The sequence below is a fragment of the Mustela putorius genome, unplaced genomic scaffold (assembly GCF_011764305.1).
Source record: "Mustela putorius furo isolate JIRA1106 unplaced genomic scaffold, ASM1176430v1.1 tig00003898_pilon_pilon_pilon, whole genome shotgun sequence".
Taxonomy (NCBI): domain Eukaryota; kingdom Metazoa; phylum Chordata; class Mammalia; order Carnivora; family Mustelidae; genus Mustela; species Mustela putorius.
Window position 1 is genome coordinate 26,685,285 of NW_025422047.1, and position 25,695 is coordinate 26,710,979.

General features: G+C 36.9%; 1 protein-coding gene across 2 annotated transcripts in view; it reads right to left on the reverse strand.

Annotated features, from left to right (window-relative positions):
• The window catches only part of PRKD1 (protein kinase D1), a 328,405-nt gene that overhangs the window by 25,677 nt on the left and 277,033 nt on the right, over window positions 1–25,695 (reverse strand). For both annotated transcript variants that reach the window (XM_045067697.1, XM_004755158.3), the window contains 5 exons: window positions 24,511–24,588; window positions 22,963–23,242; window positions 21,840–21,892; window positions 19,700–19,772; window positions 16,912–17,018 (listed from right to left, as the gene is read on the reverse strand). In XM_045067697.1, the coding sequence (XP_044923632.1) occupies window positions 16,912–17,018; window positions 19,700–19,772; window positions 21,840–21,892; window positions 22,963–23,242; window positions 24,511–24,588 (591 nt within the window). The remainder of the gene's footprint in view (window positions 1–16,911; window positions 17,019–19,699; window positions 19,773–21,839; window positions 21,893–22,962; window positions 23,243–24,510; window positions 24,589–25,695) is intronic.

The window sequence follows — 25,695 nt, forward strand, 5'->3', positions numbered from 1 at the left end:
TCCTAGGAACGAGCCCCGCATCAGGTTCCCTGCTCAGCGCTTCTCCCTCTCCCACTCCCCTTGCTTGTGTTCCCTCTCTTGCTGTGTTTCTCTCTCAAATAAATAAATAGAATCTATAAAAAAAAAAAAAAAGAGTGACATGAGAGTCCTGCCTGGGTTATTTTTCTCCTGGGGCAAGTCCACTATGAAATGTGCTAAGTGTACCTTCCTCTGTGAATATCTTCTGAACTGCTTCTTTTTAAAATTTATTCTAACTTTAAGCATTTAAGCAGTATTCTGAAGAGTTTGGCTTTCTTTCTTTCTTTCGTTCTTTTTTAAAAAAGATTGTATTTATTCATTTGAGAGAGAGAGACAGAGAGAGCACAAGCAAGGGGAGTGGCAGGCAGAGGGAGAGGGAGAAGCAGACTTCCCACTGAGCAGGGAGCCTTATCAAGGCCCAGTCCCAGGACCTGAAGATCATGACCTGAGCCGAAGGCTTTGCTTAACCCACTGAGCCACCCATGCATCTCTGAATTTTGCTTTTTTTTTTTTTTAAATTTAAGATTTTACTTATTTATTTGACAGACAAATCACAAGGAAGCAGAGAGGCAGGCAGAGAGAGAGATGGGGAAGCAGGCTCCCTGCTGAGCAGAGAGCCCGATGTGGGGCTCGATCTCAGGACCCTGAGATCATGACCTGGGCTGAAGGCAGAGGCATTAACCCACTGAGCCACCCATGCATCTCTGAGTTTTGCTTTCTTAAATGACCAAGGCTTTGTTGACTGAGTGAGGAGCAGGAAAAATGATTAGGAAAGCAAGAGACCGATAGAAGATAGCAAGGCAAGGGGTCTCCCGTGTAGACCCAGGAAAACTGGAGTGTGAAGAAGATCAATGTAAAGGGGCTCAGGAAGGACAGGGGAGAAGGGGAGTCAGGAAATGGCCAGGAAGCTCTCCTACCTAAATTATCCAAATATAAACGCAAGGTGGTTTCTCATGTGCTTCTTCTACTTGCATTCCTCTAAGTAAGTGAGGTCTTAAAAATACTAATGTTCTATGTCAGTATTTCTTTTTTCCTTTTCCCTATTCTACAACATGATTTAAGGAGCCCCTATATAGAGGTGAGGACTTAAATGGGCTTATCTCTTTGATGTATTCCCAGAACGTTTTAGGCCAAAAGTATGGAACAGACTAAGGAGATTGTTCACTGTCAACTATCTTGTTAACTTTACTTATCTATAAACTCTGAAGGACTCTGAAACGTCCCCTACTAACATCTTTATGAAAGGGATAAGGGAAAATTTTGTTATTTTTAATAAAGGACTTTATAGTTAGGTATATAGATTGATAAAAAATTCAGTAACATGGGTGCCTAGGTGGCTCAGTGGGTTAAAGCCTCTGCTTTCGACTCAGGTCATGATCCCAGCGTCCTGGGATCGAGCCCCGCAGGAAGACTGCTTTCCTTCCTCTCTCTCTGCCTACTTGTGATCTCTGTCAAAAAAAAAAAAAATTAAAAAAAAATTCTTTAACACTGAACTAAAAGTCATGTATACACAACTGGTAGAGATGTTTCAGAAAAGTTTAGACTAATACGTTTGCTGCACTTGGCCCTTGCTCTTTTATAAAAACCTTTATGCTTTATGGGTTGGCTAAAGAGAAGATTGAGTGGTAGTTGAAAAATCTTTCCAAGAGGAAAGATTTTTTTCCCCCTGCAGAGCTGATATATAACAAGTTGACATTTTTAAAGATTATCATGTGTAGCTGAGACATGGCATCATAGATGCTCACTCATAAGCTATATTTTTTGCATTGAACCAAATGACCAAACTTGTTTTTGTATTTGGCAGTAACAAAAGAAAAGAGAATAGAAAGAATCATGCCTTATTTATCCACATCCTCCATACTATACTGATGAATACTTCTCCACTCTAGAGAAGATAATATTTGGAGATTGGAAATTAAAAAAAAAAAAATTCAAGGCATTATATTCTATTACAATTCATATCACCTTTTTAATTCCTTAAGGGTAACTCTGAGATAAGCTTCAACCCAAGTAGTCCATGTCACTTGTTCACAATTTTACTCTTCTATATAAAATATGAAATAGCTTCTCAATTTTTCCTACTAATGTCCAAAGTAACTGAATTAACTTAAAAGTGTCTTGATGACCAAAACACTATGGCAGACTGGTGTTCAGAAAGAATTGTGCTAACTGCTCAGGCCTACCTCAGGAATTCAGATAATAAATTTCATGGCAGAATAATCTACTACTGGACTCTCTGGCCATCTGTTTGTTGCATTTAAGTAACTTAATTTTCAGGAAATGAAACATTTGGTCAAGTACAGGAAAGAATAGTGTCCATTCACACTTAACAGATTGATGACATATCCATGGGGTGAATATAAATTATTCCGAAGTCTGGAGGAAATACCATTTGGAGATCAAGACAAAAATTTTCCTGATTCAACCTGCCTAGAAAATTCTTATGTAATCAATGGAAATTCATCACTAAAAGCAAAAGTTTTTATAAAAGTTACGATATTTTATCTTAAAAAAAAAGAAGGATTTAACTAACTAACATTTTTAGTGTATGCATACATTCTATTCTATATTTTTTTGGATTCATGTTAAGCAATATTTCCTTAGTACTTATATTATTTAATTCTAATAGTGTTGCTTTATTTTAATATTCAACTCTGAAGTTGAGTATTCATTCCAGATATTTAGCTGTGATAAGTTAAAGGTATCATGTTTTCCCCTTCTTTATCCTGCCTTCAGGATTATTATATTCAAACATATGAGAGGGAGGAAAGGGGAGAATTAGAATCAACTTATCTTTTTAACAAGTTATTTAGGAGTAATACAGCCTTAATATGGGGACTTCTGCCTACTTTCCTATCAAACATCTGAATGATTTAGTTCATAATGAGACAGAGAGATATAATCGGTGTAATCAGTGATGAGTACAAGGTCTAAATTATAAATGGCATGCCAAACAGAAGGAAGCATGTGCTATTACACAGTGGTATTGGTGGGGACGTGAGGTGCCTTTCTCAGAAGTAAAGCACTGTGGCAATGGCTTTGTTAATTCTCATTACTGCCCGTTTGCCAGGGTTGAGAGAAGAGCACACTTTCTTATCCATTTTCCAATCGCATTCTTTTTCAATCCATACTTCATTTAAGGCCCCTTGAAATCACCATCTTTTGATGTCTTATAAAGGGGAAATAGCATATAATTCCCAGAGAGATGCTATAAACGTGAATGTAGAAAGCGGATGATTATAAGAAGACTCAGTAAACCTAGTAAACAAAATGGTAAGGGAAGCTCAGCTCTCTCCCCTAAATTCCAGAATCTTTTATCCAAGTGTCTTTTAGGTTTGTTCATGTAAATGAATGATGCCAACAATGGGATCAGTGTCTTTCCATCCAAACTTACTCTTCTGGTGTTTCCTCTCTTGGTAAATGGCCTGCCATCTAGGTCAGAAACCTGAGTCACGGGGTGCCTGGTGGGTGCCGGGGTGGCTCAGTGGGTTAAAGCCTCTGCCTTCAGCTCAGGTCATGATCCCGGAATCCTGGGATGGAGCCCCACATCAGGCTCTCTGCTCAGCTGAGAGCTTGCTTCCCTTCCTCTCTCTCTGCCTGCTTGTCTACCTACTTGTGATCTCCGTCTGTCAAATAAATAAATAAAAATTTTAAAATAAAATAAAATGCTGTAGGTTAAAAGAAAGAAAGAAAGAAAGAAAGAAAGAAACCTGAGTCACCCTAAACATTCCCTTTCCTCTCATTTCTAACAATCACCTGGTCTCTGAAAGTTTCAGAGTTCATCCCCTAATGACTAATATAACAGATGCCACCACTGGTGTGAGTTGAAAAGTGATTTTCTGAAGTCTCAAGGGAATGACAAAGACATTCACTCCTTCAAAATATACAAATTTTGGTCACTGCTCAGGTAAAGACCTCAGCATCTTTGGTAGGAAGAAACCCATAATTTTCCTGCTACTTGGGTGACTTCTATTTATTTTATATCTAATTCTCAATAAGGAGATATTCATAGTTTCAGCTAATTCTCAAAGGCCACTAGGCAAGAGTCATCAGCAAGAGAGAAGCAAAGGAGCAGCAGCTGAAGGCCGCCATCACGACGTTCCTTTTAAATTAACCCTTTTCCTCCATGCCAACCTCTACTCCCTCTGGATACATGAGTTATGAAAACCAAATTTCTTAGGATTTCATTACTGTCCTGAGGATGAGAAATAATGCAATTAAAATGGACTTTTCAGATAATAAGGGTCAATGCGCTTCCGCCTTCTTGTTGTAGTGAAGACTTTTGGACTCCCTTCTCTTTCTCCATTTTTGCTTTAGCCGGGAGCAGGCATGACTACAAGGAAAGTCTCAAGGTGTGGAACATAATTTTAGGAGTACAGTCCTTGGAGACAGACTGCCAGAGTGTATTGGAGCTCTGCATTTCCCAGCTTTTGACTTCCATTTCTTTGTATGTAAAATGGCATAAGAATAATGTGCCTAAATCGGAAATGTGACTAGGACTTAATTATTTAATGTGTATAAAATACTTGAAATGATGCCTGGTACATAGTAAAAGTTAACTGATATTATTATTAGGCAGATTTTCGGTGATTTTAAAAAGATCTGGATCACATTTTTCTCTCTAGTTTGGTACCTGAGAGTTTACAGTAAGTGGCAGCAAAGAAGTTTTCCTTTTGCTTTTCATCTAACAGAGGCTAAGGGTAAGTGTGAACTGCCACAAACTTGCACCTTCTAGTGTATCCACCACCATCCTTCCCCTCACTGTGATCTTAGACATCAGTGATGGCAGAGATGCATCTGCTCTGAGGTCAACGAACTGAGGGCTGTGTCACCCTAGGTGAAGGCCCTCCTGGCCTCAGGTGAGAATGAGATCACCTGGTTGTTGTGTGTAAATGTGTGCCCATTTCATGCTCAGCTGGCAGAAGGTCTACAGTTTAAATGAGCTCCTACTGTAAGTAGTTATCTTTTAGCATTTTTTGCAAACTTCATCTGCAAACTTTTGCAAAGGTACATTCATAATAACCTAGAACAAAATAAAACTAACATGTCAGAGGAATAAATGCACACAATATTACTTCAGCCACAAGACCTGATAGAACAATCCATCCTCCTGTATACAGATGTCACTGGCTGACATTTAGATCAATGGGGCCACAATCAATGTAACCAACTGGATTCTCGGAACTCAGAGACCTTCATACAAGTTTTGGTAAGAGTTGTCTGTCTGCTCATACCATCCATCACAACTGGAACGTAATTTGCTTTAGTTGTAGCAGTAGTTAGCACAGATTAATGCCAGTTTCATATAGTAAAATTTTGTGAGAAAAACCGTAAGTTGAAGCCTCTTCATTAACTGCTAAAAACAAGAGATACGCCTGTATCTTGCCTGGTTCTCAAAACAGTCAACTTGCAGGTGGCTAGCTTGTAACGAACAGTTGACAACAACATCTTAAAGAGCTTTAAGTCTTAGGGATTCTATTAAGTAACACTGGCCCAAGAAATAAAAAGAAAAGAAAAAGAAAAAGGACCAATTCAATATTTGCACAGCAAGAAAATCAGCTGAGGTCTGATGCATGATTTTGTATTCATGTATACCCATAAGCCTATCCACACATCTCCGAGTCATTCTTCTCTTTATCAAATCTGGAAAAGCTTCAGTCTAGCTTTGGATTCCAGGGTTGCTGCAAACACATGATAAATATAATGAGTCTTCTCCTTTCCCTATAATCGAAGCAGCTAAGGGCGGGGGACGGGGACTGGGAGGGAGTATATATAAAACAATACTTAAAAAAAAACAAAAACCCTTCTGTCATCTTCTCTTATACTGTTTCAAACTTTTTTTGACTTCTTATCAGGTAGCAATAGTACAAAGATACGTGATATTTTCCATCCATCACCAAGAATCCTTCAAATTAGAGGTACATGGAAGATTTAAAAAAAAACCAAAAAACAAAAAAAAAAAATACAACCAAATCTAGATGTTCTAAGTCTGTCTTCTGGACTGATACACTGAGGTTCCACTGAAATTAATGTTTATATGTGGGTGAATTTGATACTGTAATTTTGGGGGGAGAAAGAGTGATTTCTATCAGGAAAACTTGGGACAGGCCGTCAGTAGACAGAATCTTGTCCGTATTCTGGAGCCTACCCCTTGATCCCTAACTAAGTCCAGAATTTCAAGTTGACTAGGTAAAAAAGTGTTGATATTTGAGAGCCAACAACAAAGAATTCAAAGACAGAAAATCAACGACTGATCAATACCTTCAAAAAAAATCAGTGTTAGTAACATTTCACCCATAAAATATGACCCCCCCCTTCTTCCATCCTATTACTCAGTTTGTGTTTTGGAGAAAGGCAAGATTTAAAGTATGGTTGTTAAAATAGAAAAATTGGAATTTGTAAATCTAGATGTGCTTATTGTATATAAAAGCTGAAAAACAGCTCAAATATCTCAAATATCTGGATTTTTTTTCCCCAATCTGCTATCAAATGCATAGCAATGGAGACACATCTGGAATACTTTTTTTATTTCCTGTTAATCTATCTGGCTAGAGACATGAATGCATAAATCCCATCTAGTCTTGGTGTTAGATTTAAAGTGTAATTTTTAACAAATCATATCTCTGTAGCCCAGCTTCTATATTTAGATGCCAGCACTCCAGAAAGTATAACATTCTATTATGCCGTTAAATGATCTGTGCAGATACATAATCCTTCTGATGTCTTATATATCAGATAATGGGAAGTGGAGCGAGTATATAGGGTCTACTGGACAGGAATAGAAGATAGACCTTATGTGCAAAAAGGTCAGTTGGTGATATTTCACATTTGTGTAAGCATTCTAAGGCAAAACGTGTTTAATTGGCATATTCTCAAAATTAAATAGGTTCCTAATTATGGGGCTTTTATAAGTGAAAAGACTGTATTCACCTTCAAGACATGGATATCATAGATAGCATTTTCTAAACTGTCTAATGAGGGAAACTTGACTCCCATCCCCTTCCATGAAGAAACTCAAAAGACTAGTGTTCTTCCAAAAATATCATGGGAAACACTGATTTTAAAAACACTTTATATATTATTTAATTTAGTTAGTTCTCCAAAGCATTCTTGCAAACCAAGTACAGCAAGTCAGATGAACGCTAGCTCCTAATTAAGGAAAGCAAAGTTTAAAATGATTCCACCCCCAACCCCCAAAAGGGAATAGTTTTGACTTGGAACCTGGCTTTCTGACACTAAGTTTTCACCACGACTAACTTCTTACTGAACAGAATATCTATTTGGAAAAATTTCTAAGTTCCTTTTCCTTTTCCTATAATAGATGTTTGTTTCTTTTTTGCCTCTATTTTAGATACGTAAAAACCTAATCATTGGGCTTCATTTTTTGGAACATGCAGAAGATAACAAGATTACCTTAGAGCTGCAAAACATGTCTTATTTGAAGAAACAATTTCATGAAAATTGTTCATGCAATAAAATACAAGGAAATATTTGAAGAAATATAATAAACAAACAAATGAATTGACAGAAGTATAAACTAACCTTTCCCTACACACTTAAAGAAAAAATCAAATTTTGCAAATTGTTCTCTAGAGAAAGAAAAATTGGCTCCTTCATGATTTTTCTGAAAAAAAAAAAAAATCACCAGTTTGCAAAATTTTCATTTTCCCACTCACACTTAGCAATATTATTCTCTGCTTTTCTATCATGATCATTTCTTCTCCACCTCATGATCATCTTTCTAGACTAAGAGAACAAAGCTATTTACTTATAAGATATATATTTCTGGGGCACCTGGGTGGCTCAGTTGGTTAAGTGGCTGCCTTCGGCTCAGGTCATGGTGCCAGAGTCCTGGGACTGAGCTCCGCATCAGGCTCCCTGCTTAGCGGAGAACCTGCTTCTCTCTCTCCCTCTGCCCGCTGTTCTGCTTACTTCTGCTCTCTCTCTATCCCTCTGTCAAATAAATAAATAAAATCTTAAAAAGATATATATATATATATATATATTTCATCTTGCTCAATGAAGACAAATTGCCATGTTTTTAGACAAATGATAAGGAATTGTTTATTATCTTATTGGCATGCTCTGCAATTCTGTATTCCCTGCGCTTCTTCAAGGTGACATAATTTATTCAATAAATATTTACTAAGGCCCTTCAGGGGCCAGGCATATGTTAAGGTATGTTTCAGCATGAGTCTAGGCTTTGAGTCAACCATGTTCTTTGTTATGATGAAACAATGTGTTTCAAGGTTCTCTACTTAGGGAATTCACCAGCAAGTTATTGGAACTGGTTTCTAGAAGATACACTTTACAACCTAGTGTGGCAATACTAATACTACTTTAGTAAGTATGTAACCTTTCCTATCTGCCAGGCACTGATAAGAGTTTCACAAAATTATCACATCTGAGTCTCACAACATCTCTACGAGGTTTTCCCGAGAAGGAAACTGAGGCTTAGACAGTGCAAGTAACTTATCCAAGCTCCTAAGAACTCTTAAATTAAAAGTCTGAGCTTTGAAACCAGGTATCTGATTCCAGCACTCATGTTCTTTAAATGCTGTCTTACACATCGCTTTAATTTTTTCTGTGGACTCAAATCCATTTAGGACTGGGGTCCTAACAGGGGTGCTTCAGGTGCTGTGCCACTTAAGCCTCCTCACTGTGATCTCACAACCCATCTCGGCATATTGTCTGGTTTTCTGAATGCTGCCTCTGGTCACTCTTCTCAGTGCTCCCTCTGCCTGTTATGACATCCATCTTGACAAGCTGCCTTGATGACTCCTTATTTTCCTGACTGGCAGGACTTCCCATGTACCACCACCACATTGTAGTGGTGGGATGTTACCAAATCCCCTCTCGATTTTGAGGTTCCTCTGTCTTTAAAGGTATTGCCCTGACATATTCTCTGACTTCTTTTGCACCCAAAGCCCAATTTCCCCCACCCAGGATCCAGCTTTTGAGACAGCCTGTAACATATGGAACAATTAACAGCTATTCTACAAACTCTTGCCCCTCATCAAATACCACAATTTTCTAATTAGAGCCTAAAATTTAATGATTCATGCAAAAAGTTTTATAACAAAGTCCCTGAAAGTTTAGTACAGTATGTTATTTAAGACCATTTTGTCAAACGTTAACCTATTACTTGTAATGTTTTTACAACTATGCTAGGCATTGTGGAAACTGAACGAGGTGTTGCTGAGACCTTCATATTTTTTATAATCTAATTATGAAATAAGAAGTATTTGATAAGTAGTACTGCTTTATATGAAGACTAGAAACCATATGTAAACAGGAGATATGGAAGAGCGCATAATACAGTCAGAAAGGATTGATACATCTCAAAGATCAATCAAAGGTGGATAAACAAAGGAAACCAAGATGGGCATCCAGGCTTGGAATTAAAAGCTGACCAATGGCCAGAGGTTAAGAGTATGAAAAGAACAGTGACTTGAAGAGAAATGAAGGACTCAGTTGAACAGGAGTGATAAGGTCCAGCATGATTAATGCACAATGCTAAAAATGGATTTGATGAAATAAGAAAACTAAGCTAGGGAGGGACAGGATGGAAACCCACTAAAAACTCATCTGACTATGATCTTCAGGATGGACCAGGGGAAAAGGCAGGGTTAGCAAGATGATGAGAGTGGGGTCAGGGGAGTGGGGAACCAAACTATCAGAATATCACCCATTGCAGTAATCAAGTCATGAATTTATTATTATTATTTTTTAAAGATTTTATTTATTTATTTGACAGAGAGAGATCACAAGGAGGAAGAGAGGCAGGCAGAGAGAAAGAGGAGGAAGCAGGCTCCCTGCCGAACAGAGAGCCCGATGTGGGACTCGATCCCAGAACCCTGAGATCATGACCGGAGCCGAAGGCAGTGGCTTAACCCACTGAGCCACCCAGGCGCCCAAGTCATGAATTTAAAAGTCTGGTCAAGGGATGCCTGGGTGGGTCAGCTGGTTAAGTGTCTGCCTTCAGCTCAGGTCATGATCCCAGGGTCCTGGGATTGAGTCCCACACTGGGTTCCTTTTTCAGTGAGAAGCCTGCTTCTCCCTCTGCCTGCCACTCCTCCTGCTCTCTCTCTCTCTGATAAATAAGTAAATAATATCTAAAAAAAAAAAGAAAAAAAGTATGGTCTAGATTAGTGCCAACAGAAATGTTAAGGATGAAGCCAAGACAACAACATAGCAAGAAAGAAGAGGAACAGGGGTACTTTGTCACTACCAGCTGAAAATAGCTAATAGTCTCCAACAAGGTTTTTTTTTGCCTTTAGACATTTTTCTCTATAATATGCCATCTCCAGATGCTAATTTGATCATAACATTTTTTCAAAACATTTCAATAATTTACAATACCCAAGCATAATACAATCCAATCAACTTGGCACAATATCTAAGGTTCTCTATGAACTCACATGAAAGCCATTTCCTGGTCTTACTGCACACTATGTCCCACCACAAGCAGTCTCCTAACCAAGTAGGCATACTCTTGGGGAACAGAAAGATTTCTATGAGATATGTGAACAGAGCATAGTTTTAGGAAAATCTGTTTTGTTTATATAGTTTCAAGAAAATCTGTTTTGTTTATATCTGTACCTTACTGCCTGGAACATGGTGGGCACTCAATAATATATGAGGAATGAATGAACGAATCAGACCAGTCTACAAATAACTGCTAATACAGAGCTGAAAATATCTGTGTAGTTCTCAAATTCTCCATCCCCATGTTTCCTTTCATAATAATTTTTCTTACTTTCTACGGATGCTTCTTACTCCAAATATTACTAGAATGCCTTGCCATGGGGAGAAAAAGAAAATTTGAAATACTGTGCCAGTCTGAAATGAATGATTCTAACATGGAAATCATTTCATCTGTAACTTAGTTTCTAATTCACGCTTTCATCAAAATTAGAGATTTAATAGATTTATTAGCAGAGAGAGGGCTGAATGAGTTTCTGAAGATAAATGGCTGTTTTTGTTTGCTTGGACTTTTAACTTGGCTCCTATTGTTTTTAAAAAAGAAAGAAAATGGTTGCTGAATTCTAATTCAAACAAGTAATATTCACACGCCAATTTATGAACTAAATTAAAAAAAATCAATCTCAATAGTGTATTTTCAGTAACATTGTATTTTTTATGTTTAATAAGTATAGATAAAATTTTAAGGATAAAGTTTTTATTAATAATTGTAATGATAGCTGAACTCAAAAGAATGTTTTAAACACTTATTAAAGTGTTATAATCAAGAAATTTAAAATATATACTTTTTTTTACTGTAAATAATTAGGAAAGGGGACCAATAAAAGGCTTTCAAGTATAAAAACACATTACATTAGAACACAATTTTGCGGGAAATGTGTAATATATTCAAAGAAAACAAGGAATATTGTGAATCATATTGTTAAAGAAGAGCCCATTCATATATTTTCTTAAATGGTTAAGTATATCAAATGTCTATGACAATTAGATTCAAATGCACACTTGGAAAGGAGTGATATAATGGCTTTATTTTAAAATATTAGTATTTTTAATATAGTACAAAATTAAAACTCTTTAAGTGAGAAAATAGTTCTAGTTGTCATCTTAAAAATATACAACCCAGGTACAAGGTACAAAGTTTTTCAGAATTCTTTTTGAAGAAAAAATGCAGAAAATGTTTGAAAGCTACTCTTCTAAAATGATCTAAATTTTTTCTACTCATTTTTCATAGAATATTTATTTTACTAAGGTAGCCCCTCAGCCTAATAATTCTTTCCAACATTTCTTTGGTTATCAAAACCCATGAATCTTTCAAGACTTCACCAATGCCATATTTCTCTTGGAACTGATTCCAGCATCCTGGCCTCAGTCATAATCCATGATTCCTTTCACTATTCTTCCATAACTATCCTGACTTGTAGTTACTTGTACCTGACTGCCCAGATAGATGATAAACGTCTTGAAAGGTTTCATTCATTTTTACATGGCCCAGAGGCTCGGTACATCGTCTTGTATGAATGAAGCAAGAAAGTACTTATTACTTAAAGCAGATATCGTTGATTAACTTTATATTTTTATTAATTGAGGAGGAGGGTTCTTGCCTTAGCAATTGGAAGAATGAAAGCAAAACAAAATTAGGGAGAGAGTATCTTGCAGGGAAAGACATCCTCATGTCTTTGGTTTTGGGTTGGCTGGTATGGGGTGAGAATTGCCCAGCAAAGTGGAGAGGTCCTAACGTCAAAACTATGAGACTCAAGCGCCTCCAAGATAAATTAAGGAATGACCTGGGAAGGGATGAGGGAAGATGCCTTTAAAGTGGAAGACCTAGGGGCGCCTCGGTGACTCAGTGGGTTAAACCACTGCCTTCGGCTCAGGTCATGATCTCAGAGTCCTGGGATCGAGCCCCACATAGGGCTCTCTGCTCAGCAGTGAGCCTGCTTCCTCCTCTCTCTCTGCCTGCCTCTCTGCCTGCTTGTGATCTCTGTCTGTCAAATAAATAAATAAATAAATAAATCTTAAAAAAAAAAAAGTGGAAGACCTCACTCTGGGAATGAGTCCCACATTAACATAGGCCAGTTTGCTAAAAGAAAGGAGAAGTTCAGGAAGAAGGCTGGAGGAACTAGCAGGGAAGGAGAAAAGGGATCTTGTAAATGCGGGAGAAACAAAGCGACCAATGCCTCACGAGGACTGAGATTCGTCAAGTTGGATAAAAACTGAAAAAAGCCAAAGGGTGCTAGGTGGACAGAAGGAGGAAACAAGGGGATGGCAAAAGGACCTTGCATTTCCTTTAAGAAAGGTGTGGAAACCAAAGACAAGGGAGTGTACGAACAAGAATGGAAAGACGAAGAGAGCGCACATCTAAAGTGTATGGAAGGGAGAACTGGATGCCCCTGTGCAGGGCAGCCTGGACAATCGAGACCATATTTGATTGTTGCTACTGCTTTGCTTTTGAGTGAAGAGGGACTTGAATGGGAAGAGGAGTGCCTCACAACAGAAAAACTGGACTAATAGAGGTAATTTTGGAGGTAAGTGTAAGGGGATCCATTTAGTTTACGGCTTATAAAATTCTTCTGTATTTTTTTCTATATTGTGTATTCTATATTCAGTTCTTTTTAAAATCCAAAATGCATTCACACATTGTAAACAGAACTGCTCGTGTTGTAATTCTGACCAAACAAGTCTGTGTTAGGAAAGTATATTAGATCTACCAATATTATTTAAAGTTTAAATTTCTAAGTTTTGTAAGATAGAGTTGCCATCTCCTTGTAAAACATCAGTTTTCTGTGATATCCCTAATCATAAAACAACAATCTTCTTATTCTTACTTTGCTGACATGAATAGAAAAAAAAAATTCAAATTTGCTACCTTTTTTTAAATCAAGACACAACTTTTAAAATAATAACACAAGTAGGATTCCTTGAGGATTTTATGAAATATTTAACATCTACATTAATTAACATTCTACTGAAACATAATAATAATGAGGTATTTACATCTAATGAAAACAGGCTATTCTAAATGATAAAAGTAAGCTATGCCATAAGATTCACACTTGCCTTAATTTTTCAACTACTCAAAAATATCTGCAGAGCTTAGTTTTGTAATGACTGAATCAGATTTTGGAAAGCCCTGACCTGGGTTATATAGCAAAGAGAAAAAGGACAAAGAAAGAATTCTACTGTTTCACATATTCCTTATTTACACAATTCTGAAGCCCTCCATAAGCAAAGGTACTTTTCTACAAATAACAGAAACAAATCAGAATTTGACCAGAGGACTAGGAGAGCTTTATGAGCAAGGACTTCTGCCATTAGTCACTTCAGGTCATATGGCCGCTTCTGGAGAACCAGGAGGAAGAGGACAGGGTAGAACTCGTGAAACTCCAGGCACAGCCATAAACTAGGACTCCAGCTTCTGTAAGTAAGGGACCACAAGGCAGAGGATACCAAATGTTTCTAGGAATCACTTTTATATTCAGAGGGACAGATTCTGTTCTCAAGAGTAGTAAAAAAAAAAAAAAAAACCTTGCTCATCATCTAGTTGACTTCAATCATGGTACTTTTGCTGAACATGTAAGTTAGTGAGTCAGAATTCTAACCTCCACTCTCCATCCCTGTTACCACTTTGTGTTTTCAGGTCCTAAAAGATGAATTCTTACTTTTGATAAGAAATAGAAAATGAGGCAATGGAGGGCTTTCAAAGAACTAACCCATTAACCATAGTTAATCCTTCTTAACTAACCAATCAACCAATTAACCATTAGTAGCAAATGCAGACTACACTTCTGCTACCTGGTTGGATACTAGTAGGCCATTTTATGTGACAGGATGGTGTTTCTGTACAATTTTAATTCAACAAATATTTGCTAAACATCTGATATATGCCAGGAACAATTTCTGGTATTTGGGATATATCAGTAAACAAAAGAATGATATCTACCCCCACTCCCGAAGTGTATATTCTTGTGAAGGGGCTGGGGATGGGGAAATACACAACAAATACAATAAATGAAATTCTGTAATAGGGAACAAGGTGATAAGTGCTATAGAAGAAAAAAACAAAGATCAGAGTAGGAGGGATGAGGCGTAGGGATGGGAGAGGGTTTGAGTGAACTGTAGCTTTCAATAAGGTAAGAAGGGTACTTATACAGTATATTTGAGCAAGACTCAAAGGAAGTGAGCTTGAACTTCACTGTCTCTGGATATTGAATTATAATCTTTCCTGAGAGGCTGATAAATCAGACAATGGTTAAAGGGTTAAAACATTTTCTTTCATTAGTTTCAGTTGGGAGATAGGATGAGTCCCCTAATTTTGAGGAACAAATTTTAAAACAATTGGCAACTTTATGACAAAGTATGAACCTCTGAATCCCGTATATGCATATAATGAAGCCAAACCTTAGTAATTGGAATCACTTAGCTATACCTTCAGTCAGATGTTTGCAACTTATTTTTCTGTTGAATTTTCAATCACGTGTTACGTTGCAAACATCTGACTGAAGGTATAGCCATGTGATTTAAATGAAGACCCATGGCAACGGGCAGCTCTTTCTGTCCATGCTTTCATAAAACCACCTTAAAAAAAAAAATAAGACCCATGAGAACAAGGATCTTTGTGTCTTGTCCCCACTGTATTCACTAGACCCAGGACAGTGCGTAGCTGATGACAGGTACTCTATCAATATGAGTTTGATGAAGAAAGTGAATGGTTAGGGACAGAGGGGATGAGTGATAAGCGAAGACTTTTGAGATTCCAGGCCATAATATGAGAACGGGTCAAACTCTTTACATGCTCAAGGGGCAGAATTTGACTTTTAACCCAAACAAACTTTTTTTTAAGACCATAATGAAAATTTTCCCAAATGTATGTTTCTTGTATCTGAGTTGCTGATTGCACCTATTCTTTTAGAAGAGGAGCTGGGAGGCAGTTTAGGCTCAGGCATATCTAATTTTTCTATCTCACTATAGAGTCCTCAGCTGATACCAACTGACAGGCTTGGGAGAACCAATTACAGGGCTTAGATACAGAGAATTAGACCTCCAACATCTATCCAAGCACTCTATGCCACTGCAAAAACAGGTACAATGACAGAGCATGTTAACCAGGAAGCTTCTCTCTCTCACGTCTGGTTAGCAAGAATAAATGCCTCTGTACATATGCCAGTCTGGAGGTTGGTATGTTGCAAAGGATCTGCCTTCAGGACACCACTTGGGAATGGAGACTGGGAGAGCAGGGGCCAGGTTTGGCAAGATGTCATTTACAGCTCAATGTTGCCAAGTTAAGAATTTTCTAAAAAATCTTTTTTGGTAACCGATTAGCAAGCACTACACTATGAATGTATGTAAGTGGCACCTTCAGAGCCTAGTTATCATCTTTCCCAGGAAAACAGAGAACACTGTGGTAGCTCTCTGTGTTGCACAGTTGTCCAAAAGCACAAAAACACCGTCTTTAGAAATTCTGAGTCCCAGAAAATTCTGTGTTATTTTTCTATGTGTAACAGGCATTATTTTTGGTTGTCTGTACACATGAGCTCCTTTGGGGCAGAAATTGCATCTTTCTCCATTTTTTATTGTATGAAATTCAATAAATGGCAGTTCAATGAAACAATAAGTGAAGAAATCCAATCTGTTTTGCTTTGTTGGCCATGTTCAAATGTAAATTACTCAATAAAGCTATGAATTAAAAATTATGACCAGCTTGCACAACAAGTAGAGAATTACGGTGGTTATATAAAATATGGGCATTTATCAATGGTCTAATTGTCTAGACTGAATAGCTAGGTCAACTACATTGAGCAAACAGTTGCTCAATTTCCTTTCAGTCTGTGGAAAAAGTTTTAATGGTTACAAAAATTATATATACCGCATAATAACCTTGACTAGCATATTCTGGCTTGAAAAGGGGATTACTGTTAATGAAAGGAGTTAAGTAACATGCTCAGTATTAAGGGAAAGGCTTATAGTGAGAGACAAAAAGGACATTAATAATACCAAGACGATCTGATTTTCAGGCATACACTACTCATTTACCTGATATGCTGACAGTTACATACTGAATTCATGTAATTATCACAGCATAAAGGAGGGATGTTTATGAAGGCAAGGTCATTTATAATGTAAAACAAAATGGTCTCAGCATGCCCCCCATGAGCAAATGCTGAAACATTACCAATTTAATGAGCATTAATAATATATTAAAACCCAGAATTAAGTACATAGAAAAGAACAACTCCTGCCCAGACTTTGGAGAGATACTACCCAGGCAATAGTTTGATGCTTGAGCTGCCTTTCCAGTTATTTTAAAGTGTACCCCCAAAATCTATACCACAGATATCTGGAGAACTTTTCTTTGTTCTGTGCAAGTTGAGGGAGTGTTTTAGAGACTCCAAATGAAAAACAAAGAAGTACCTGTAAAATTGCAACCTCATTACGCAGCTGGCTTTCTTGTTTGGTTGGAAATCTTAATTTGTCAATGATTTTAATAGCTACATCTCTTCCTGTTTTACGATGCTTTCCTTTAAAATAGAAAGGGAAAGATATAAGCATAATGTTATTAAATATCACCTATATTAAAGAACACCAGAATTTACAAGGACAATTTTGGGAAATACAAAAATGTTTCATTGAATACATTAGGATTTCTAACGAGCAATGACTTATATCCATCAAGATTTCATTTCTTAGCTCCATTATTCTAAATCAAATATGTACTATAAAATTAGCCACAGTTTAGAACACAAAAGTGGGACATTAAAAGCTATACATATCAACAGCCTGATATTTTCTCACAAAAATATATGTTTTAGAAACAGGATATCAAGCTACTTAATACACACAATCTTATACCTCCAGCAAAATGCTCTCCTTAAGAAATTATAATTTTAAAGTCCTGATAAACTAATGCATGTCGTAAAGGAAAGAATAAAAGTTTTTGGCTCTCACTTACTAGCTTGGTGACCCTGAGTTTTAGGTTCCTCATCTTCAGTGGAGGGGTTGTTGTGACCTTTAGGTGAGTTAAGATACTTGAGTGCACTCAGTGCCCAGATAATAATAGAAACTCAAAAAACCTTCATCATCATCACTGTCATCACAAAGACAGGTCTTTTAGATAAATTACAACCCACTGAAGCCTCACAACAAACCTCCAGGGAATCTATAAGGCACCCTCAAGCTCTTGACTCCTATACTACTACACTGTATTAGTATAAAATATAGCAGTGTTGGGGCGCCTGGGTGGTTCAGTTGGTTAAGAGACTGCCTTTGGCTCAGGTCATGATCCTGGAATCCTGGGATTGAGTCCCGCATCAGTGTCCCTGCTCTCTCTCTGTTTCTCTCTCTCAAATAAATAAATAAAATCTTTAGAATATAGTAGTGTTAAATAAGTATGGAAATGACCTAATTATTCAAGTTTTTTTCATATACAAACTAACCTGAAATTCCATTATATCAACCATTTATTGTAAATCTAATTTCCCCCTATTCTCCACTCTCACTCTTCCTTCTGACTCCTTCCAGACTCTTGCTGACTTCCCTCTGACTCCTCTTTCCTTTACTACCAGATTGTCCTGTTTTCCCATTCTCTACTTCCTCAACATCACTTACTCTTTGACGCACTGCATGCCATCTCTATTCCTACTCAGTCATTTTATTCTTTACTCTCTTCAAGGGTCAGAGCTTCTTGCCTCCACTCCTCTGTCGTGATATAGAGTACTTGACCTCTCTTTTGACGGCAGTTCTCATCTGCTTCATCCCTTACCTGTCTGGTCTTCACTTTTAAGTTTCCTTGTGGAGGCCTTTTGCTGGGCCTGCTCCTTCAGTATTGGGTATTACAAATTATCTGGCACCTGCTGGTCCCTCTTGACCTCATTTCTCACCCCTACATGATGTGCAGTTATGTATATTTACTGCGTTCTTTCTTTTTAAGATTTTATTTGTCAGAGAGAGCATGAGAACACAGGCAGGGGGAGCAGCAGCAGGCAGAGGGAGCAGCAGGCTCCCCGCTGAGCAGCAAGCCTGACGTGGGGCTTGATCCCAGGACCCTGGGATCATGACCTGAGCCGAAGGTAGACACTTAACCGACTGAGCCACCCAGGTGTCCCTATTTACTATGTTCTGTATGTCACATGACTTTTTTTTTTTTTTTTGCAAGCAGTGATTACACTGTACAGCACTGTTACACTGATATGCATTAACAAAAACCACAGTGTCTGCCGACTCATTGGTGGGTTTTCCATAAAAAATATCATTTCAGCATTTTATAAGAATCAAAATTATTTTTTATTTTTTTATTTCTTTAATGTGAACTCCATACCCAGTGTGGGTCTCAGAGTCACTACCCCAAGATCAAGAGTTGCATGTTCAACTGACTGGGCCAGTCAAGTACAGCGCAGATCACTTTTTAGAACAGAATATAACTTAATCAGTTTTTAACTAAAAAAGCACATATTATACTAACAGAAATAATAATGAGTGAGACACTGTGATTATTTCAGAAACCTCCCACCTCACAAAAAAGATAATTTTTTTAACTGGTTATACCCAGGAACTGAAAATTGAGGGCTCAGTTTATAGTAGAGATAAAGCATAAATATTAAATGTTTCTTAAAGACTTGAAAAATATAACTGAACTGGCTAGAATCTGTAATAGCAGAGGGTTAATAATAATTTCACCAGATAGCCTGACAATAAGGAAAATGGTAAAAATCTAGTATTTCATTTCAAAAATTTAAAAAATGACAAGCTTAATGAAATACATTCTCATGGATATTAGAATTAAAAGATTATTCCTCTAGTTATGTGAATCTATTTCTGTAGAGTTCTGATTAAATATGCTAAAAGAAAATGGAACTAATTTCTTTATGAATTATGACTTCCTTGCTTCTCAATATTTTGTCTAAATAAGCCAATATTTAATCAGTATTATGTGTAGACTTTGTCAATAGTTAAGCAAAAGAAGTTTTTTAGGAGTAGAAAAACTTCTCTTACAAGACAGAAATACCGAGTTTTTCAGATAGTGACTATCTCAAGAGAAATTTCTGAAAAGGTAAAACATGGAAAGATATACATACAAAAATATATATACACAGGTCTTGTCTTTTTTTTCTTGGAGATATTACTGTTAAATACAAGTAGCTTAATACTTAAATACAAGTAGCTAAAATTCCAAGTTAATAAAAATACTAGTGAACTAACCTACCTCCATAAACAATCCCAAATTGTCCAGAACCCAGTACTTCATCAGGAAAAATCTGATATACTGTGCTGATGTCCTACAGGTGCAAGTCCAATGAAAAATAAAGATGAAGTGGAACAAAATATTAGCCCTGATAAATTACATAATTCTATTATATATATTACTAATATTACTAGATATTTTAAGGTAAACGATAAGATTGTAAATGCTAGATGAAATGTACAGCTTTACTACAGAAATCAAAGCACATTCTTCAATTAATTAAATAGGTAATGTTTTTGCAAACTATTTGGTTCTTAAGCAGCAGAGGTTTTGTAATGTTCAGTCAAATGTTTTAGTGCAGAGAAAAAGACTTGAAACTATACTAGGCTACTTACTCTAAGTATTCAAAAAAGGATTTGCTAGTGGGGATGGTTATTTAGAAATTTCAGGTGAAATAATCATAGGTCCCTGTCACATGTCTGTGTGAGTCCTGATTCCAATCACTTCACTCTTTATGGCTAGGCTGGTAGGATGCTTCTTTATCAACCATTCATCCCCAGGTGGATTAAATGCAAGGGGCTGAATCACTGGGAGTTGGAGACACCACAAAGGAATGGCAATCCATTGTGATACTCTCGTCCGTGAGGTAGCTATTTTTACTATATTTTACTACTTTTGGAGGCCAAAGGATCCAAATGTCTAGTCTTTTCTCTTTGAAATAATAATTGCTAAAGAAAGCATTAGGTTTTAACATCTCACAGCCTCTGATTTGATGATTACAGTCATGAAAACACAAATAATACTTTTCACTTTATATATTCCTATTTTATCATACTGAATTTCCTCCCATCCCCTGCTCTTAGTCTTTGTCCTTTCAGAAAGTCCTTCAACATCAAATCCTACCCTCTTCATCTCCTACCCACTTTTATCTTTTCCTTTGTTCCTCTTCCTATAAAACAACTCCCAACTGTCTCTATTTTGTTACCCCTTCAGAATAACCAGGGGGTGAATTCAAGGTTGTCTAGAGACAAGAAAACAAATTAATACTTTAATACTGTTCAGTATTTTGAGTACCAGCTGTTCCAGATGAAAAATCATATGGCTCAATGGCCCACTCCAAATTTTGAGTGGATTAACAGTGGCTCGACAGGATGGAATGACCTGACAGGTATCTAGAATTTACCAGGAGGCTTACAGATTAACCTTCATTTCCCAAAGTCTTCTCTGGCTGAGCAAGAGCAACAGGAATGCAACTGTTTACAAATATATTTCAAGATTAACAGCATAAGACCACAACTAACCTTCACCACGAGGTTTTCCTAATTCTCTTCAATTTGGCTTTGGTTTTCGGTTTACTTTATGCCATTAGCAAAGGATGCAAAGCTATAACTAGTGATGAATAGCTTCATGGATTTTAGTCTTCAAAAAGTAAACCCACATCAGGGAAAGTAAGTCTATAAACGTTTTGCTTTTGATCATAGGTATAGCAGGGAAAATAGAGCAAAAGGTCTGAGTCAAAGGACAGGATAGGAAAGGCTCTATTATATTTTGGCTCCCTGCCATGACAAAATATAATTCGTTATCTCATGTCTATAATTTTCCAAAAACTGAGTTGAAAGGATGGAGTTATGGTGCACAGCCGACTAGGGTGTTGGAATATGGACCCATAAAATCTGATGATTTATGCAGTTTTTGGAGGTCTTGATATGCACGAGTGACTCTAAAAGAATTTGCAACTCCTTGTCATAAGACAGTACTCCTAAGTAGCAATCGAAAAACGAGAATAAGGGCATATTTAAGTTACTTGTGCAGCTCAAAGAATTAATTTTGTTTGGTATTGTGTTATATCAACCATTAAAATTCTAATACTGAGGTGGGCAAATGTGGGAAAAATCAGTCACTGCATTATAATTGTTTATCCGAGATGAATAATAGGTATTTCGCTCTCCACACTACGTGATATAGAAAACCACTTAAAAAATCTACATAATGTAATGTTTCTAAAATCTTACGAAGAAAAATTTCCTAATAGACCCTACTTTACTTTCTAGAAAATACTGAAAATTAAAATGTTAGATAAATAAACATGTATGTTAGGATACTCTTATTTTCCAATAAAGAATCACATTACCAAGTTTTATATAAGTAGGTACACACTCACCACATTTTCTTGAATCTGGCAATTTGATACCGAAATACTCACAGAAACATCTCCTGGAAATATATGTTAAAAAATACACAAAAGAAGTAAGAGAAGTAACAGCAAAGCGACCAGATAGATGTTTACTAATCAAGTTGCAGGGCTATTTTTAAATCACAGCAATTAAATGTTTATAGGAAAATGTTCATTGGAACCTTTCTTTCCTTTTATAATTACAGATTTACTCTGTGCTTGTCTTTGAAAAATAATATTTTGTCAGCTTAGAGTCTGGAGTCCTGAAGCTTTGGGTTAAATGCTGACTACTGCTTCACAACTCTGGTAAAGCTGAGACAACTTAATCTCTCTAGGGCCTGATTTCCTCACCTGTAACACAGGCAAAATCATTAATGTCCACCTGCCAGGGTTGTTTTAGGTATTAAAATAAAGACCTCACATAAAATGTTTAGCACCCAAATAAACATATATAACTTATTAATACATATATTGGTTTATACATCAATTAAAAAGTTATAATCATTCACCAAATAACTTACTGAGATATGAAAAACAGGTTTTCCCCCCCATAGGCTTCATTATTAAGAGCCATTATGAAATATAAAAATTAAACATTTTTACATAGATATTCCTTTAAAATACCTTTTTAAAATTCATCCTCAACACTTGATTATGGTTGCATTTTGGTAAAATCTGTCTCATTCTATTAATTTACTAACAGAGATTTCTTCCTAGGATACAATTATCAAGTATTTTCAAGTACTCTGCACAGAGTACCATGTTGGGGGTTTTGAGGGAACATGTTAACTCAGATTTACAAAGAACAAGACTGGCATTCCAGATCAAACACAAGCCGACTAGATTACTTGTTCTCTTATGACCAATAGCTCTAGGTTTCTGCTGTCGCCTAATATATAGGGTTTACTTGAATTTGTTCAATGTTCAAACATGAATTTGTTAAACTGTTCATATAAAATAAAGAAAACAATAACCTAGGATAATTTAATGAAATACCTTAGTAGGGGGGGCAGCTTCTACATAAGAAACCCTATGTTCCCCAATAAACTAAGTCAGCCCCAAAGAGGCTCTCTTCAACTGTCCTCCAGATATGAAACTAGAGCAGACTCACTGTGCGAGTTGGTTCCCGAACCTACAGTCGAGCCCTTGGGAATGACGGGCATGAGGGCATGCTGGATCGCCATCTCCCACATCCTGGCCACATCCGCACCAACGCCACTGGTGAGGACGCTGCTATTTGGTGGTGGACTGGAAGGATTGACCACGTTTTCTCCCACATAATACACTACATTGGCTGTAGTGATCTCAAAACAATGAGGATTGGCCCCATTAGGAATTAAATCTGAAGGTTTTGCCGGTTCCAGCGATAAAATTTCTGATAAAGGAATTTCCTGTGGATGAAAGAGTGTACTAACTGCAGTTTATCAAAAGCCTATAAATGTTCAAATAAAATTCATGCTAGGCACATGTGACAAATGACATAACAAATAGCCATTGTTCATATAAAACAGTTTTATTAAACACAGAATACTGTTAAGCAAATTTCAAAGATACCTTTACTAGGGGAAACTTTATCATCTCCTCTTGCCAGAAAAATTCAAGGGCCTTTTTTACTATTCATGTGGCAAGAAAAAGTACAAATAGGAATGATGACTTTGAACCTGCATTAAGATCTATGAATACAAATGATTAATTTTTATAACTTTGAGATAGAATCACAACACTTTTGAAATGCATTTGGATATGCATGGCTGCTGCTAAGCTTTAACTATCCTTTTAGGCCCTGAAAATGAATCATATAATTTGATTCAATAGATGCTAATATAATAGTATAGCCAAATGAATAGTTTGAGTGAGGTAGACCACAGAGATTGGTTTTAAAACCAACTGTTTTTAAAAGACAATTTTGTTAATAAAAAAAATTAATCACCACATTGTCTACCCAGAGGTATGGAGTGACTAAGAAATAATAACTTTTAAAGTAAAGTTTTTCATTTAAAATTTAATGAGGTTTCCTTTTCCTGTTAGAGCTGTGTAGACACTGTGAGTCACGTCAGCTATGGCTGAGGCTGCATTAATTGTGAGGGAGTGAGTATATACTGTTTTCACTATGAACTTCTTTTGGAACCATGTTTTACTGGGTGATACATTATGTGACATCTGTATTATTTCACATAGAGAGACAAAATGGAAACTGCAGCCAAATTTTTCTCTAAAGGAAAGTACTCCTTATGCATATTGGCAATGCATGGAGATATCATCCAATGTTTCTTAACCCCCTGTGGAATGTGCTGCAAGACTACAGATGAACAAAAAAACTGGATGTAGTCGATTTCAAGAATTTTCTTGTAGCTAATCTGCTGGACCTTGAATATTCTAGTTAAGATACACATATCTAACAAACTCTATTAAACTTCCTCTTCCCAACCACCATTCCGTGGAGCCAGAAGCACTTCTCAAGGAAATTTGAAATTCACAGTCGACTAACTTGGGGTCACAACTGGATTCCCCCCAAAGTACATAAACTACATGAAAAAAAATGTGTAACAAGCACAAAACAGTCACATCTGTTAGACGTATTTTGTATTCCTAACATCCTACATTCCCAAAAAGACAAGAGGAAGCAGGAGACGTCAGTTAAGGCACGAACCATCCTTACCTTGTAGTACCTACTTCCAGTGTCATTCTGAAAGAGGGTAATACATTTGCTATCCAATCTCCAATAGTGCCGTTTCCGCTGAAACAGAAGTGAGATTTAGGATCTTTTAAAATTTTTTTAAATACCCAGGATTAAATAAACACCCAAGAATGATAAAACCAAAACATTTTCCCAATGGAGACATAAGATCTGATGGTGGGAAGCTCACAGGCTCTAGACCAGGAAGACTCACACTGAATTTTAGACTCCAGAAGATGACTATTTAGCAACTGTGTGGTTACGTTTCTGCTTCCACTTCTACATCAGAGTTAGGAGTAATAAAAGAAGTAATATATTTGTATTCAGTGTAGTGCCTGGCACTTAATGCATGCATAGTAAATATTTCTGGTTTCTTTCTTTCTTTCTTTCTTTTTAAAGAATTTATTTATTTATTTGACAGAAATCACAAGGAGACAGAGAGAGGGAGAAGCAGGCTCCCTGCTGAGCAGAGAGCCTGATGCGGGGCTCAATCCCAGGACCCTGAGATCATGACCTGAGCTGAAGGCAGAGGCTTAAACCTCTGAGCCATCCAGGCTCCCCCCAGTATTTCTGGTTCCTTAAAGACGTATTCATTTTAGAGAGAGCAAGCATGCAGAGGTAGGGACAGAGAGAAACTGATGGAGAATGAAGAGCCCAAGGAGCTTGATCTCCTGACCCTGAGATCACCTAAGCCAAAACTCAGAATGGGATGCTTAACCTACTACTCCACTCAGGTACCTTTCTATTTTAAAATATTTCTATTTCTATATATTCTAATATTTCTATTTAAAATATTTCTATTTTAGGGGTGCCTGGGTGGCTCAGTGGGTTAAAGTCTCTGCCTTCAGCTCAGGTCATGATACCAGGGTCCTGGGATTGAGCCCCGCATCAGGTTCTCTGCTCAGCAGGGAGCCTGCTTCCCTTCTTCTCTCTCTCTCTCTCTCTCTCTCTGCCTGCCTCTCTGCCTATTTGTGATCTCTGTCAAATAAATAAAAATAAAATCTTTAAAAAAATAAATAAAATATTTCTATTTTAAAATTTATTTGACTGCGTGAAGAACTGAAGGTAAACTTGTAGTTCTTAATATAATAAAAAAGGTTAGATATAAAAGATGTAAAATTTACGTATACTCGTTATTTCAGAACATAGGAAATACCATGTTTATCT